The 18,927-nt window shown below is 39.2% G+C and overlaps 1 protein-coding gene across 8 annotated transcripts in view; it reads right to left on the reverse strand.

The window, feature by feature from the left end:
• Positions 1-16,578, reverse strand: part of CCNB1IP1 (cyclin B1 interacting protein 1) — a 32,997-nt gene extending 16,419 nt beyond the window's left edge. Inside the window, exons 1-5 of one of the 8 annotated variants that reach the window (XM_082617921.1) lie at positions 16,520-16,578; positions 13,002-13,177; positions 9,630-9,707; positions 8,237-8,301; positions 6,840-6,923 (exon numbers count right to left, since the gene is read on the reverse strand). In XM_082617921.1, coding sequence (XP_082474047.1) covers positions 6,840-6,893 — 54 coding nt within the window. In that variant the 5' untranslated portion in view covers positions 6,894-6,923; positions 8,237-8,301; positions 9,630-9,707; positions 13,002-13,177; positions 16,520-16,578. Of the gene's footprint in view, positions 1-6,839; positions 6,924-7,209; positions 7,278-8,189; positions 8,324-9,629; positions 9,708-13,001; positions 13,178-16,412; positions 16,433-16,519 lie in introns of those variants that run through there. The other 7 variants (XM_082617923.1, XM_082617922.1, XM_082617918.1 and 4 more) reach the window with 7 other exon arrangements.
• Between the last annotated feature and the right edge of the window lie 2,349 nt (positions 16,579-18,927).

An 18,927-nucleotide genomic window follows, 5' to 3' on the forward strand; every position in this document is an offset into this window, starting at 1 on the left:
GGTCATAGGGGTGGACAAGGATGCTCTGACACCTTTACCCAAATGCCCCAGCTGAGGGTGTCTCCACAGGTATAGGCACCTGGCGGCCGGAGTTATGAGGCCTATTTTCCCTCCGGCAGGGCAATATGCCGAGGGGAAGCAGAAGAGATGGAAACAGTTTGGAACCTGAGGCCCTTCTCAGGCAGAGCGAGAAGCGCAGCTCATTCCAAATTTTCCACAAGGTGGGAGAAAGAGCCAATTTTAGTGAGCTGTCCAGGTTACCGAGGACCAAGTTTTGAGTGTTAGACTCACGGAAACTTCAAATTCGCAGCCCGCTTTCCGCGCTCGAAAGAGAAAATACTAACAATACTAATACCAATAAAATAGCTAACCGGAGGCGCCCAGGAAAAGCGCGGGAAAACGCCGTCGCCTCCTCAACTCCACGGCGAGCGAGGATTCGCCGCGGACGTCGCGACTACGTCTGCGGGCGCATGCGCGGAGTCGCCCGGGAGCCTGCGCGGGGGCGAGCGCCCGGGTTCCCGCCGCTCAGGATCCTGGGACCCGCCGGGCTGTGGTCCTGCACTGTAGGCGGTGCAGCCCCGGGTACGTGCATCTCAGAGAACAAATCTGACTGGGCCTGGCCTAGGTTTCCCACTTGGGAGCCCCGCAGATACTGTCATCGTGTGCTCTTTTCAGCCCTCGACTGGCACAAGAGTGACATCCTAGCTGTCATGGGCCTAACATTTGAGGTCAGAGTAGAGTGCATACCGTTGAGAAGCTAACAGCCTCTGAATACCCGCAGGTGTTTGTCCTGGGAAAATTTGGGGAGTACCGACTGGGCAACAAAGGCTTTCTAAGTATTTAAGGGAAAAGTCCCCCAAATTGTGTGATACCTATAATTTGACACCTAACACCTCTGTGTTGAGGTGGATTCTGCCATTTTTTTAAATCCATCTTGAAATAGACATCTTTCCAGCTTTTCCACATCCTCTATATAACATTAAAGAACTTTTCTTGATTCAGAGTCTGCATTATGAACATTCATTGCAGCTCTAGGAACGAAGCGATAGGATGGTGTGTCACAGCTGTTTTGAGGTCATCTGCCTGTGTACTTTCCTGGACCTGCTTTTAATTGTTTAAATATCTGTACTGGCTTTATCCTAATGCTGTTAACTGTCACTTTTTCTGTTCTGTGCTTACTGTATGACTTTCTGCTCAATCTATGAGTCTATTAGAATTCATATTAGAAATTAAGCCGAGAGCTTGAGGGGTCCTCAGGATACATGCCTTAATGCTGTCTTTTGTCACCACCTTTCCAGACTATGTGAAACCAGTATGAATTAGTAACAGAAACAACCCAATAAATCAGTAACACAATGGACACTAAGCCCTGCAAACCCCTTTATGGGTTGTGAATCTGTATACTAAACCTTTCTCCTTCAAACGGAAACCTATCTTGATTAAACAACTTTCTGCTCATTTTTTGTCTATTTGCAACTAGTTCATAGTAATCAGGGTCATCTTGGCCTTTGTATACTTTTCCTAAAACATCTTCTGACAGTTTAGAATAGAAACTCAATTCTAGTGGTACAAAATAGGTTTGAAGAAAATTAGGGGTTCATGTGTAAACCAATGTAATCCTTAACATGTTCTGGTTATCTGAGCCTTTTGTGCATTTTCTGGTTTTAACTATGCCAAATGTAGAAATATTACTTAAAGTACAATAAAAGGATATAATCTCATTTCAAGTTATAAACACAAAGCATTCAAATTCTACCAGTACCTAACTTTATGATTCTAGCCAAGTTACCTTTGTGCTGCAGTATGATCCCTTCCTGCTTCTTCATCAATATCGATTCCCTGATGATACTGATTCCCCAAACCTTAGTGTTACCCACACCATTTTCTCTCTAAATCAGTTTCCAATTTCCAACCCATTTAGCTAAAAGCCTGTATGAATTAACACACACACACACCCCCCACACACACATTTTGGGACGGGGGGAGAGAACATGTTTTGCCAGATAGGAGAAAAGGGGGGTGGCTACAAAGTCTTAATATCCCAGTAGACTGGAACACCAGGAATTGACCTGTTCCTTGGTGGCATGTTGTTGGCAAAACTAGTAAAGTAGTCTTGTTCAGGCTTGAGGCAGAAGCAGGCCTCTGCTCGACCTGTGACCCTGCCTGGACTGCGTGGCTGCTTGCACACCTAACAACTGCTGTTAGCAAATCAAGCGGGGCTTACAATAACAAAGGGAGTGGGTCTTGGAATTTCTTGAGCCCTGGGGACCTGGCCAGTCCCCCACGTTCTGGAAAATCTTGTGACTCACATGGTGAAACCAACAGTATTGTTAAAGTGAATCCAGATATGCATTTTTGCACACAAACTGATGATATCAACTTGCAGCCTGGAATTATAAACGGAAGCCCCCAGAACTCCAATCTGAAGTCTCACCTGTGGGGTGGATGCACCATCCGGGACCCTTCCTAACTGGGGCTCTAGATTGCTGTCACTCGGGACTTTCCAGCTGCTGTTTGGATCTGGAAGTAGGTGTCGGCCCGATTCGGTGATGTATATCCTGTCATGTTTCTCTAATATCCTTATTCCTTTCCTTCTAATGACTGTATATTAAAATTAAGTTTAATCACCTTTCATTAAAGAATTGATTAAAGCTGTTTATTTATGTGAAACAAGTGGTTATTTTGCCAACGAATCCAACAAACCTTAAAACTGAAAGCAGGCTTTCGGCAAAACACGTATCCTGTTCTCTCATGACATAGACAAAACCTTCAATGGCTCATTTCTAAGGTGCTCCTGGGGATGAGACCACTGAAATCAATCAAGGCTGGGATACAGAGACCCATCCACCAAAAAGAGCTCTTTAAAATATTGGTTTTTATTATTAAATATCAAGTTTATCAAAAATGTATGGAGAATGACCACCACTCAGCTTTAATAAACCCAAACCTTTCTCACATTTGATATTTTTAATGAGGTAACAAATTACAGATACAATTGAAGCTTCCCCTGTGTACACCTCAATCCACTTTCCTCTTACCTCTTCAGAGGTAAACTAGCCAGATTTTGGTGTTTATCATTCTCATGCATGCTTTTATACTTTTAATATATGTATGTACATCAAACTTTGTTGTGCATATTCTTTTTTTCTTTTTGTCAGCTTGTGTATTCAGAGTCCAATGGAGAGTGGCTCTTTCTCACATGGGTAAACTTACATCTCAGAATCTCCAGTGAACACCGTAACTGCCGTGTAGACTATTTATTTCAAGCTGACCAGTCTATTGTCTCCCTATCACATTTTAATAAGAAGCACAGAATTGTGAAAGGTTGTGGGAGGCATGTAGGGAATTACTAAACTGTTCAGTGACAAAAGGCACTGATGATACCCTGATGCCATCACACTAATCATAGGAATAACACGGCCAGTGGATTGAAGATACTTAAAATCGAACAGACGGGCTTCCCTGGTGGCGCAGTGGTTGAGAGTCCGCCTGCCGATGCAGGGGACGCGGGTTCGTGCCCCGATCCCGGAAGATCCCACATGCCGCGGAGCGGCTGGGCCCGCGAGCCATGGCCGCGGAGCCTGTGTGTCCGGAGCCTGTGCTCCGCAACGGGAGAGGCCACAGCAGTGAGAGGCCCGCGTACAGCAAAAAAAAAAAAAAAAAAAAAAAAAAAAAAAAATCGAACAGACAAGGTGCCCCCACTTGAAGAGTGCCAGACTGGGCACAGGTGCCATTTGCTTGTGACACTCCTTTTCCTGTATTTTCGGGACGGACCCACCCTCTTTATGATGGGCACTTCCCTCTTCACCTCTTTACTTTTTTTTTGAATTTTACTTTATTTTTTTATACAGCAGGTTCTTGTTAGTCACCCATTTTATACACATCAGTGTATACATGTCAATCCCAACCGCCCAATTCATCACACCCCCACCCCCACCCCCCACTTTCCCCCCTTGGTGTCCATACGTTTGTACTCTGCATCTGTGTCTCTATTTCTGTCCGGCAAACCGGTTCATCTGTACCATTTTTCTAGGTTCCACATATATGCGTTAACATGATATTTGGTTTTCTCTTTCTGACTTACTTCACTCTGTATGACAGTCTCTAGATCCATCCACGTCTCTACAAATGACCCAATTTCGTTCCTTTTTATGGCTGAGTAATATTCCATTGTATATATGTACCACATCTTCTTTATCCATTCATCTGTCGATGGGCATTTAGGTTGCTTCCATGAACTGGCTATTGTAAATAGTGCTGCAATGAACATTGGGGTACATGTGTCTTTTTGAATTATGGTTTTCTCTGGGTATATGCCCAGTAGTGGGATTGCTGGGTCATATGGTAATCCTATTTTTAGTTTTTTAAGGAACCTCCATACTGTTCTCCATAGTGGCTGTATCAATTTACATTCCCACCAACAGTGCAGGAGGTTTCCCTTTCCTCCACAGCCTCTCAAGCATTTGTTGTTTGTAGATTTTCTGATGATGCCCATTCTAACTGGTGTCAGGTGATACCTCATTGTAGTTTTGATTTGCATTTCTCTAATAATTAGTGATGTTGAGCAGCTTTTCATGTGCTTCTTGGCCATCTGTATGTCTTCTATGGAGAAATGTCTATTTAGTTCTTCTGCCCATTTTTGCATTGGGTTGTTTTTTTTTTAATATTGAGCTGCATTAGCTGTTCATATATTTTGGAGATTAATCCTTTGTTGATTCATTTGCAAATATTTTCTCCCATTTTGAGGGTTGTCTTTTCGTCTTGTTTATGGTTTCCTTTGCTGTGCAAAAGCTTTGAAGTTTCATTACGTCCCATTTGTTTATTTTTGTTTTTATTTCCATTACTCTAGAAGGTGGATCAAAAAAGATCTTGCTGTGATTTATGTCAGTGTTCTTCCTATGCTTCCCTCTAAGAGTTTTACAGTGTCTGGTTTTACATTTAGGTCTCTAATCCATTTTGAGTTTATTTATTTTATTTTATTTATTTATTTATTTATTTATTTGCAGTACGCGGGCCTCTCACTGTTGTGGCTTCTCCCATTGTGGAGCATAGGCTCCAGACGCGCAGGCTCAGCGGCCATAGCTCACGGGCCCAGCCGCTCCACGGCATGTGGGATCCTCCCGGACCGGGGCATGAACCCATGTCCTCTGCATGGGCAGGTGGACTCTCAACCACTGCGCCACCAGGGGAGCCCTAGTTCCAGGCTTTTACAATTAAAAATATGACTGCAATGAACTTTCTGTACATGCCTCCTTGAATACACATGTCAAGAATTCTTATAGAATATAATACTCAAAGACCAGGTATAAGCATCTTCCAATAAACTAGATGTTGCCAAACCATTCTCTAAAGTAATAACATAAATTTCACTGCCACCAGCAAAGATGAGAGCCCACTACTCCAGCCTCGGCAACATGTTTAAGTGTCAAGGTTGTTTTGTTTTGTTTTGTTTTGTTTTCATTTTTGCCCATCTGATGGCAGTGAAATGGTATCTCTGTTGTTTTAATGTGGAAACCTTTTATTACTAGTTAGATAAAGCATCTTTGCATGTGAATTACTACTCAGGGATCCTAATCTATGAATTGTCCGTTCATATCCTTTGATCATTTCCTTGATTTAAATGGAGACTTTGTCAGTTACATGATGTGCAAATATAAGTTTGAATTTTAGTGTATACAAATTTATCGATCTTTCCTTTTTGTGCTTTATGTGTACTCCAGTGTCATAGTCTTTGCTTTTCTACAGGATTAAAGTTTTGCTTTTCATTTATAGATCTTTAATCCATTCTTCCTAAGAAGTCTGGATAAATTCTGAAAGCACAATTTGTGCTTACATATCACTTATACCATTTAACTGCAGGTTGCTTTATGTTTCAAAATGGTATTTTTACCATGAAGTTTGATTTTGATCTTATTCAGATATTTTAAGTACATATTGGCTATATTATGAGTATTCATGCACCACGTTTCTCTAAGAGCTTCAGAGATAATAATCTTCCCCCCTTATTATCTTTGAATCTGACTGTCGGCATCATCTACTCTAAAACTAATTTGATACTTATATTTGTTTTAATAGAAGAATCTAAAGAATAGGTTTCATATTCTAACAGAAGTTATTATAGTTGCATACCATTTGTGTGATTCTGGCATAAGCACAAGTATTAAATTTCATTCCAAAACACAGTGAAGTATACCAAACTTCCAATATTTGGATGTATATTTTGTACCCCTTGCATGTTAAATATACCCTCATGGATGTAAATAAAGAATATAGAGCAAAAAAATCTGTAACGTATAATTTAGCCAAAACAATTGAGAATATTTCAACATTAAATATAAAGCAAAAAAAAACAAAGACTTTTTAATCATACCTGAGTGGTATGTGCAATTTAAATCAATGAAAAATTTCCAATGAAATGTACATAATAAAAGATTTCCTACTAAATATTAGTAAGCTTTTATATATCTATTCCTCACATACACAGTTTGTTTTGGCGGCCATTCTTCATTGCCTCTTAAAGGATCAAGCATCATAATCAGATATTAAGTAGACTCATTGGTATCCAGATAGTTTATACATCAGAGTCAAAATTTAAGTCCCAGTTATTCCATGTAAATGTCTTGCTGAAATGCCATTAAAATGGTTGTTATTTTCCAGGGATTAAAAAAAACAAAATTCTATGGAGATCTTAATTAACTTCAAATATTTTTTGAGTATCTATTCTGGGCCAGGCATTACAGATAAGCAAGTTATCCTGCTTTCATGGAGTTTACAATCTAGCAAACAATCAAAGAATAATAGAAGAAAATATTTTACTCTGTTTTTTTGCTGCCTCTTACATTTTTGAAAGTTGATTCTATAAACCATTTCTGGTGAGAAAAGTCAGTGTCCATCTTTAATTTGAAGAATCATCTACCTTCATGCTGCAAAGAAGAAGATATTTTTAATACTTCCCTGAAATGTGTGAATAACTACTCAATAGAAAACTGAGTAAACCATTTAAAATTTATACATGAATGACTTCAGGGTATGTTACAATAACTCCCAGAATCAACTGACTAGAGCTCTTTCTTTCATAGCCCTAGATCAGTGCTATTCAAAAGCAATTGCAATCAAAAGGTTCTCTATATATTAGATCCTCATGTTTTAAAATTAGTGGGGTTTTTTAAAATCACAGGTATATTTTCTTAACCTAGAATCACCACCTACTTTGCAATTGTTTGACTCCGCAAAAATCAGATGGCACTAACGGACAGCCAACCCATCCTCATGGTGCCCTGAGTGAAGACAAGTCAGCTTAGATATATGACGGACTAAAATCCCACTACTTAAGGCTCCAAGCAGTGAGAGGAACAGCCATCAAATATTATCTCTAATCATTTTAATAAACATTTTAATAAATGTTTTAAGAAACATCACTACAATCACTACAACTAACTTTTTAAAAAGTCAGTCAAGAACTAGAACCATTAAGTATCAACTGGACCAGCTAGATAGACAAAAAGAGGAATTAGATGATAAATAAATTAGTGCCAAAAACAAGATTAATTAAGTAAATGTTATTGGAACAGTTATATAGAGATGTACACTATAGACCTTATTACCATACTTTGCCTAATTCTGGAACTAAATTAGGCTTTGTGTGCTGGGGTAAACATGATGAGGGATAGACCAACTGGCAGAAAGATGCACATAAGCAATAAAAACAAAGAATTTCTGATAACCTCTTAGGCAGATGTCAGAAATTGCCAGGTAGTACAGTCTAAGATAAATATAAACATGGACTCTGATGATAAAATAGCTAACATCTATTGAGCATTTACCACATGTTAACAATGTTCTAAGCCCCACGCATTTATTATCTAATTTAATCTTCCAAGTTAAGAATTATTCCTTTGAGTCAGGTACTATAATTATCACCTTCTAAGATATAAAGACCCTAAGACTCTGAGATGTTAAGAAACTTGCCAAGGTTACACAGCTGCTTAAGTGATACAGAATGGGTTTGAACACAGTCTGACTCCAGAAGCCATGTATAACTACTATGCTAAGCTACCTCTCAACATCTTTAGTTGACTTTTTAAAAAATGAAATCTGTAGCACCTTATCAGCTAGCCATGAAGTCACTAAGCTGAGTTCTCACAGATTCATATGTATGTCAAATTTCTCAATTTCAACATAAGCCTTACCATAAAACAAAAATGCTATTATTATCTATTGTATATCCAGGACTTACAGCTCCCAAGAGTTCCAGGCTGGGAAAGAAGTGAGACTCCAGTCTAGTCTCCCGAAGTTTCATTTCTGCAAAAGACACAGCCAAAAGCTAAAAAATTATTTCAAGTGCTGATGTTACTTTGAATTATTCGTATTTCCTATATTTCACCCTCATATGTAACCCCATTCTGTGCTGAAATTAGCAGGTATAAGAATATGAGCCTATCCCATCTGGGTTGCTTTAAATAACTTTAAATTATACATGAATATCATAAAGTCAGAAAATACTGGTTAGCAAGATCACCCATACAACCCAATTCTAAAGACAATAATCCCAATATTTGAGTATATCCTTTCAAATGACTTCTCAAGTAAACATAAGCATATAAAAATGTTTAAGCAGAAAAAGGATTATACATATTGCACTGTAACTGGTTTTTAAATTAATGTATCATGAATACTCTTCCATTTCAAGAAAGACAAACCAGTATCACAACTTTTAGTGATTGTACAGTATTGTATTTTATTATCTTGATTTTAAAATTGATTTAACCAACTCTGGGGTTCTCTTAATCTTATATATAGACTAACATAATAGTGATTAGTTTAATACTGTCAAGTTAAGTAGTTAATAGAATTATACCAGTTATCAGTGTTTTTTCTGTACTGTTTGAATTATTAGATTAAGGATTCTAGACCCAAGTTCTGTCTATCTCAAAGAGATATCACAAAAGATCAAAGCACAACAAAATGTTGTAGTAGCAAATTCATAATTCAAAGATTTAAGAATTACCTAACATCACAGGCTAGATTCCAGTAAAAATTTCAAGACACAGAATTCAATTCCAGGTGCTTACCCTAGCTTTAGTCTGCTCAGAGCATGTGTTTAATCAGGGCGATCAGCTGAAACATGAACTTAACATGCGTTTCATCATGGCAAACTGCAAATGACTGACTGGTAAAGTACAAACCACCACCAGCTCCTCATCCTTAAACCAGGGAAACTCTGTTAGGGTTAGAACTACAGCCCCTTCAACTACCACTAAATTTCAGCCACTAAGAAAATTGAGCCCCTGGGGACTTCCCTGGTGGTCCAGTGATTAAGAATCTGCCTTCCAATGCAGGGGATGCAGGTTCAATCCCGGGTGGGGGAACTAAGATCCCACATGCCGCGGGGCAACTAAGCTCGTGTGCAGCAACTACAGAGCCCACGTACTCTGGAACCCGTGCACCACAACTAGAGATAAGTCGCGCACCACAGTGGAAGATCCCATGTGCCACAACTAAGACCCGATGCAGCCCCCAAAATAAATAAATAAATATTTTTTAAAAAAGAAAGAAAATTGAGCCCCCCAAATTGCTAGGTGATTAGAAATTCAAATGAGGTGAAAATGAAGGTTTTCTTTTATACTTACCTGTGGTATCAAATGAATCCAGATTGTATCTAGGAATCAAGTTGAGCTATAGGATTTATCAACTATCTGGCATCATCTCTGGAAAATAAAAAATTAATAAATTTTAAAATATGCAGGGGCTTCCCTGGTTAAGAAAGTGGCATAGTGGTTAAGAATCTGCCTGCCAATGCAGGGGACACAGGTTTGAGCCCTGGTCCAGGAAGATCCCACATGCCACGGAGCAACTAAGCCTGTGGGCCACAACTACTGAGCCTGCCCTCTAGAGCCTGTGAGCCACAACTACTGAGCCCATGTGCCGCAACTACTGAAGCCTGCGTACCTAGAGCCCGTGCTCTACAACAAGAGAAGCCACTGCAATGAGAAGCCTGCGCACCTAAATGAAGAGTAGCCCCCACTCGCCGCAACTAGAGAAAGCCCGTGCACAACAACAAAGACCCAACGCAGCCAAAAATAAATAAATTAAATAAATAAATCTTTTAAAAATACATGCAAATGCTGTGACTATAAGACTTGAATGCACACCAGCCTACTTCACACCAAGTCACACCCATATAGCCTCAAGGAAAATTAACCTCAAAGAAAACTGTTCATTCTTTATTTGAATCTCCATTCAGCAGTATAAATTGACCCATCTACTTGGAGGATGTTATCAAATGCCCAAACTCAGTATCAGACTAGGGCAGGACTTCTGTACAAGCTCCGCTATTTGTATAAATTTAAAATTTTGGGTAAAATTGTACGATAAATCTAACCAACCTCTGAAAGGTTATAAAAGTCAACAGTCTAACAAAAGAATAGGTATGCAAAAAGAAGGAGCCGTGTGCTGGCTGCAAACAGAGCTTGGCAGCCATGGGATAAATGGCATGGGTTACTGCCAGTCTCTCCAAGTTCACAGGGTATGTGATTGCAGAAAACACTCGTAACCACCACAGGATAACCACAGTCATTAAATTCACAAAATCCTTTCAAAAAAAAAAAAAAGGAAGGAGCTAAGAACTCCTAAGAGTCAAATAAATGAGAAGTCAACCTAAAATAGTCAGCTTTTTTTTTAAAGCATGTTTCAATTTCATTTGAGCCAGTGTCAATTATATTTAACCTCTACTTCTGTTAAAGTTTTATCACAATAAAGAAAACCTTCCCTTGACATAGCAAATTTGAATTAGCATTCTTTGGAGCACAAATCGGCCACAAGATGGCACTGTAAGAAAGAGGCTTCAATTTGTTCTTCCAGAGCTTGAGTGTAATCTGAACTTTTAGGTGAAACAGACTGGACACAAAGCTCATCACCTAAAATGATGAGTGAAACAGACTAGACACAAAGCTCATCACCGTAAGCAACCTTCATACTATTCCCTACTCTTCACCTAATAACTAACTAGAAAATTCTATTACATTTAATGATCACTTAAAATTATTAACTATACGTTAGAGTTGTATTTTTATCATGTTCCTTTTCATGCAGCAATGGGGAAGTTTAAAACTCCACAATCTCAAATACAATCTAGCTAGAAAGACAACACTCATGAAAATTAACCTTTATGGTAAGTACAAAATAAGTGGGAGAGAGAACCAAGTAATGTTAAGAAGAATCATTGGTCAAGGAAGCCTTCATGAAAAAAAAAGGTAGGTCTTGAATGAGCCTCAAAATTGCACTTAGAATAATATTTATTATATATATGAGAGTTGCTAAGAGAGTAATCTCAAAAGTTCTCAACACAAGAAGAAAAAATTTGTAACTAGGTGTGGAGATGAATCTTAACTAGTATTATGGTAATCATTTTATAGTATATACACATACTGAATTATTATGTTGAACACCTGAAACTAATATAATGTAATACATCAATTATATCTCAATAAAAGAAAAATTGCACTCTCCAATAGGTTAACACCACATACAGCCTAAATTTAAATTAAACTAAAAATTAAATTCTTCAGTCACATTTTGATTGCTCAATAGCCTCATGTGGCTGATCGCTACCAAATTGGATAGTACACATAGAATACTTCCATCATCACAGAAAGCTGTGTTGGACAGCAGTGCCTTAAAGGGTGGGTAAGACTAAAATAAACTGACAGACAGGAAGTAGTAGCTATCATTCTTAAATATTCCTACAATCTGTCAAGAACTATTGAAACCATTTCAAACTTTACAACAAAAGTTTTTCTCATATTTACAAGGAAATTTGAGGCTCAGAGAAGTTAAATAAATTTCAAAAGTCCATCTAGCTATTAAGAGCCAGGATTTAAACCCAATTCTGTCAAAACTCCATATTTTCACTTCACAATGCCACTTCCTACGTGAAATAAGAAGCAGATCTACAAAAGATGGTTTGCCTTAGAACGTATTAAGAATGGCATACTGGCTCGGGGCTTCCCTGGTGGCGCAGTGGTTGGGAGTCCGCCTGCCAATGCAGGGGACGCGGTTTCGTGCCCCGGTCCGGGAGGATCCCACATGCCGCAGAGCGGCTGGGACCGTGAGCCATGGCCGCTGAGCCTGCGCATAGGTCAGAAGGAAAATGAGGTGTTTCAAGTAACTCAGAGATACAATCAAAGTGTTATTTTACTCCTTCTTGTCCTATACTTGAATGGTGCTTTAGTTATTCAAAATGTATTGGAGATCAGCAGCATGAGAAATTAACTAAGGGAACATAGGAAGCAAGACTTATTGTGAGATTTCACCATTTCTTATTGTGAGAGTTTCAACATTGTCTAACCTCAAAAGTCCGTGTCCAAGTACTTCTTACACAAAAATAATTATAGATTTAAAAGTGTAACTTCTCTATTTGTCTCATCTCACAAACAAAACCCAGGTTGCAAAGGGCCTGGTCTTTGTGTCCTTGGCACGTAGCACAAAGCCTAGCACATAAATCCTGATGATATATGATGTCTTTCCCAATGTGTGATGCTCCTTGCAGGATTCTAGTCACGCTTCAGCAAGTGTTATTCTACCACCTGAAGGCCATTGTATATTTACTGAGTTGTTTAGGGAGCTAAAGTAAACATTCTGTAAATACCGCATTAACAATCAATGACCTGCTCATTTTGTTTCCTATGGCAATAAGTTCTTCAAAGGACTGGTGCTCAAGGGCAAAAGGTACATTTTACATGTGAACAGATGCTTCATGAGGCCTGATAACAAACCACAAATTGCTAATACTGAATCAGCTGATGCTTCTATTTTAAGGTTATGTTATCACTCAATTTTACTCAGTTCCATTCCAACTCACTCAGTGCCTACTGTGTATCTCCCACTATGGGATACAACGGTAACTCGACAAACCTATCTTTTTTAGATAGAAAAGGCACATACACATGTGAAACAGAGAACACTGTAAGGCATCATATCTTGGTCAAAGTTCAAGTACTTACATTTATGATCCCATCAGCGTTTAATCATTCCTACTGAGGATGTCCAAATCCAATCCCCCTTGATTTTTAGGGGTCTGCAGCAGATGTTACAGAGGCTTTCACACTGCTGCTTCTGGGCTGGCACACACGGTGCTGAAGACCTAGGCCTTCCTTCCTCAGTGGATTCCATCTTCAACCTGAAGCAGAAGGAAAACAACACAAAACTTTGTATAGGAAGTAAAAGCTAGATTGGTTGCTTGGCACCGTCCTCTTCTAGAGACAGCTCTGTAAGGCTGTACTATCAGAACAGACACCCACATTTTATTTCCCATTCACTGTCAGTTATTTTAGCCAAGAATACCGATTGTTTTAACCTCTTAGTGCAGGAGGAATCCACTCAGAGCACATATGAAATGAAAGTGGTGAGATCAGAAACACTGACTGATCACACAGCTCATCCCAAGAGACCACCATTTCACCCAATCCCAGTGCCACTGCTGGTGGAGCAAAATAAAAATGAAATAAAAATATAGTACCTGAGGGCTTTGGGTCAAAACAGCAATAAGGAATGATTTTAAATCAATATGAAAAGGCAATAAAACCTACTCTGTTAACTTCATATTTTATCTATTTCATAATACTTTGCCTATCTTAGAATTTATAAAGCACTGTCCATATATGTCCACATAGTACCTCATTTTGCAAGTACTATGTCATCTCCATTTTATAGGTATACAAGCAAGGTTTAAATAAATGGCAGGCAACTTAGCTTAGTGGTTAAGATAATGGATTTTGAAGTTGGACAGAAGTGGATTTGAATCCTAGCTCCCCCATATATTTGCTGTGACCTGGGGCAAGTTACGCAACTTCTCTAAGTCTCAGATTCCCTTTCCGTAAAATAAGGACAAATACCACCTACCTCTTAGAACTGTTGTGAAGATTAAATGACATAAAATAAATATAAAATACTTTGCACAGTAGCTGGCATGTAGTTAAATATTTAGTATGTTGTTTCTATTAAGTGTCCAAGATCAACCAGCTAATAAGAATGCAAATATTCTGCCTAAAATTTCACACTTTCACAATAATCTTGAAGCCAGGAAAGTCACTCATGTGCTCATAAATGCCCTTCCAAATCCAAGATTCGTGTCTTTTAAGAAAAAAAAAAAGTTTGCTTTCCCCTTCCTTTCATTCTTTACTTAGCAATGAAGACTCCAATGTATTATAAATAAAATTACTCCATAACAACAAAAGCATACTTCCATTGAAAACTAATTTTTCTCCCAATCAGCAAAACCTCCTAACTGGAAAACTAGATGTTTCACAAGACATGATCTAGGCCTTTTAAGACTTTTAAAATAGCCTTGGAGGAATTCACAAAGGCTTCCTCTTTTATTTTGCATGTTTACAGCCCCCAAAACATTTCCGTTTTTCCTAACTTAATGCGAAAATATGAGTTTACTCACTCAACACCATAAGTTCAGAAAGATATCCAGCCCGTATTCTGCCAAGTAAACATGGCAAGCATGCTCCTTCTGCACTTGTGAATACGAAGACCATGTGGCTTCTCTGATTCACACTGTCATTCTTTCTCAACATTAAATATGTGTTCACAACAAAATAAACCATCCCTTACTTAAACTGAAGTGGGCAAGGATATATTCACATAAAGGCCATCAGCATGGCTTTGGTTATGATAGAAAATCCTTTATTGCTCAATCAAGATATTTAGGGTGTTGGTTTCTAGTCATCACTATGTGCACAAAATAACAGGAAGTACTGCATACTTAGAGTCCTTATAAACAAGAATATATCAAAACCCAACTGAAATGTCACATGTTGACAAATGACTTACGTACAAGGTTTTTCATTTTGAAGGGAATAACAAGATGTAAACCACCTAAATGTACATCAACAAAGGTTAAATAAACTATGGTATGTACATACATAGATTTCTATGTAACCATGTTAAAGAATGTGGACTTCTATATTTTCTCACTTGGAAATCCTAAGTGGGAAAAGTAAGATACATGGTAGAGTATGTATAGAAGAGGGGTAAGTACATATATTTGCTTATATACGCATAAAATATCTCAGGAAGGATACACAAGAAATTATTAACACTTACTGAGGAGGGGAATCAGGCTTAGGAGACTTCATTATGTACACTATGATCCCTTTTGAATTTTGAACAATGTGAATGTATTACCTATTCAAATAACATAAATTTAACAGTAAAGCTGGAGAATTATAAGGATTATGAGGGATCTACACTTGGCTATTACCACATTCCATGCACTAGTTTATGTCTCTCTCATACCTTCTACCTGTAAGGATAACACATACATTATATTCAGATTAATGTATGTCACTCAAAGTCACCAGGCAAACATTTTATGAGAAAAATAATATCCACAATAAATTTATTGCTTACTTCTAGAAGGTATGTCACATGGACTACTGTTTGGACTTTGTATACTTTGATCTTCAAAAGCTAAGCCTGGGACTTCCCTGGTGGCGCAGTGGTTAAGAACCCGCCTGCCAGTGCAAGTGATATGGGTTTGAGCTCTGGTCCGGGAAGATCCCGCATGCCGCGGAGCAACTAAGCCCGCGCACCACAACTACTGAGCCTGCGTGCTACAACTACTGAAGCCCACACGTCTAGAGCCCGTGCTCTGCAACAAGAGAAGCCACCGCAATGAGAAGCCCGCGCACCACATCGAAGAGTAGCCCCCGCTCGCCACAACTGGAGAAAGACCGTGCGCAGCAACGAAGACCCAACGCAGTCATTAATTAATTAATTAATTAATTTTTAAAAAGCTAAGCCTAAGAATAGTTCAATGACTCACCCAAGATCACTGGAGGAGTAAATTGTGGTGCTGGAATTTGATTTAGGCTTGCACTACACTAAGGCCCCTCATCTTTTTCAGTATATCCTAAGCTTTTTAGGGCACAGTGCTGACATTAAAATTGGGAGCTCCTTTTAGAGCTCATTAAAATCACCTGACTTCAGAGTTTGCAGCCTAGTCCCACTAAGAAAGCCGAACTGCTCTGAGCAAAGACCAGGGCAAAGACAACATCCACTGCAGCTCCCACAAACCCAGTAAGAACCTGGTCCCTGAAGATACAGGAGAATTAAAACTGACTAGTCTGAACTCCTCCTCCCAAGATCTACCCTCTCACTAAGGGAGACAGAAGTCAAAACAGCATTGAGATAATAACAGTACATTTTCCTCCAAGCAAAATGAATCCAGGCATTTTGCAGAAACACTATGTACATGAAGCAGAGTCTACTGTTCCTAGGTCACCCTATCTCGGAGAAGGAAGGCAGACCCAGTCCAGCAGAGACCCACGTGGAAACAAGCCAGGCAGATCATTTCACTTCCTTCCTCCAATCTCCACACAGCCAAAATTAATCGCCTTGTAGCTCACCCACACTCCAAGGCTGGCTTGAAATAAAGTCCTGCCACCAGGATACAATGGCTCAAATTGAAGAGAAGTTCAAAACAATTAGGAAGCAAAATTAAGTGCACACTCACCAGCCCACCACCAAAAGGAGAGAGAGCAGTTGGAGAGACAGGAAGTAGCTTTGAGAAGTGGCCTCGGAGCCTGATTGGCTAATGATGATTCCCTCCTCCTTTACCCTAAAAGGTGCTGAAATGATGCAACACCCCCCCTTCATTGCCTCTTTAAGGACCAATGATGCTACTTGCACTGTTTTTAGATTAAACTTTTTTTTTTTTTTCCTGCGGTACGCGGGCCTCTCACTGTCGTGGCCTCTCCCGTTGCAGAGCACAGGCTCCGGACGCGCGGGCTCAGCGGCCATGGCTAACGGGCCCAGCCGCTCCGCGGCATGTGGGATCTTCCTGGACCGGGGCACGAATCCGTGTTCCCTGAATCGGCAGGCGGACTCTCAACCACTGAGCCACCAGGGAAGCCCTAGATTAAACTTTTTAAACCAAGTTTCCTTTTACTATACTTAGCACAAGCAAACATGGGCTAATTCGAGCTATTTACACACATTCTTGTTTAGTTGGACCTACTGCAAACAATTTTCATTCCTTTGGGATAATTTCGTATCCTTTGTGACCTCAACATGGTTAATTTTTGCAAGGTGACAGGTTTCATTATAAACAGTCTAGATCTACTCAAGTTAGAACTTACCCTCAGGGTAATATTCAAGTTAACAGGCTTAGCAGGAAAGATACTGGAAGAAGACATCCACCTGCAATCCAAGGAGAAAGGATTTATAAGAAAGCCACACTGGGGCTTCCCTGCTGGCGCAGTGGTTGAGAATCCTCCTGCCAATGCAGAGGACACGGGTGAAGATCCTAAATGCCGCGGAGCAAACAAAGCCCGTGCACCACAACTGAGCTCTGCACTCTAGAGCCCGCGAGCCACAACTACTGAAGCCCACGCGCCTAGAGCCCATGCTCCGCAACAAGAGAAAGCACCGCCCACGCACCGCAACGGAGGGTACCCCCCGCTCACCACAACTAGAGAAAAGCCCGCGCGCAGCAACGAAGACCCAACGCAGCCATTAATTAATTTTAAAAAAGAAAGAAACCCACACTGCCGACACCTTTATCTTGGACTTAACAGCCTTCAGAATTTTGAGAAAATAAATTTTTGCTGCTTGAGCAACCCAGTCTGTACTTCTTAGTTACGGCAGCCCTAGCAAACCAATACACTGTGTGACCTTGAATAAATTACTTACATTTTTCTAAAGTTCAATTTCCTCAACTGTAAAATGGAGATAGTAATAATACCTGCCCTGTAGGGTTGTTGTGAGAATTAAATAATATATGTAAAGCTCATAGCATAGTACGCACTAAATAAATTCTAGCTGTTATCATTATAAAGATTAAATGAGGTTATGCATGTAGAGAGCACTTAGCTCAATGTCTAGTACACAAAGAAAGCTCTACTCAGTATTAACTATTTTAATAAACTTTGATTTTTATTGTGTTCCTATTTCCAAATTAATGCCTTTTAGACCAGTCTAGCTTGTTTGTGCCATAATTAAGTCAGATGCAACAGGCTTTGACATATCTCAGAAACAGATTAACCAATCCCATCCAATCCAACAAACATATGTTAACACTTACATTTTCTTAGATTTATTCCTAAGTACTTAATATGCTTTTATGTTATTATAAGTGGTATCTTTCCTAAAAATTCTGTTTCTCCTTGTTTGAAGCTCTTTTATAAAGATAAAATTTACTCTTACATGTTACTTTCTAGCAGCCTTGCTAAGCTTCCTTATTGAGTTAAAAAATTTATCCCCCAGTTTCTTCTGGATTTTTTATACATAATCAAACCACATGCAAATAATGAGAAAAATTTATTTTCTTCTTTCTAAACTTTACATGTTTTGGTGAACAAAATTTCTCAATTTTAATATAATTAAATTTATCGATTATTCTCTCTCATACTCAATGACGTTTGTGTCTTTAGAAACCCGTCCCTTCTCTCAAGGTCTAAAAGATATCTATGTGTATTTTCTTTAAATTTTACTGAAGTATAGTTGATTTACAACGTTGTGTTAATTTCTGCTGTACAGCAAAGTGACTCAGTTATAGATACATATTTTTTCATGTTCTTTACCATTATGGTTTATCACAGGATATTGAATACAATGTTCCCTGTGCTATACCATAAGGACCTTGTTGTTTATCCATCCTATATATATATTAGTTTGCATCTGTTAATGGCAAACTCCCAATCCTTCCCTCCCCCACCTCTCTTCCCCTTGGCAACCACAAGTCTGTTCTCTATGTCTTTTATGTGTATTTTCTACCTAAGAGTTTTCAAGTTTGTTTTTGAATGTCAGTCCTTAATCCATCTGTAGTTCACACACACACACACACACACACACACACACACATCCGTATTAGAACAAATCACAATTCTAGCCTTGACCTGGAAAGCCTGGCTTGCTGTGGGC

Source organism: Mesoplodon mirus, assembly GCF_964341445.2.
Source record: "Mesoplodon mirus genome assembly, chromosome: 4".
In the NCBI taxonomy this organism is placed as follows: domain Eukaryota; kingdom Metazoa; phylum Chordata; class Mammalia; order Artiodactyla; family Ziphiidae; genus Mesoplodon; species Mesoplodon mirus.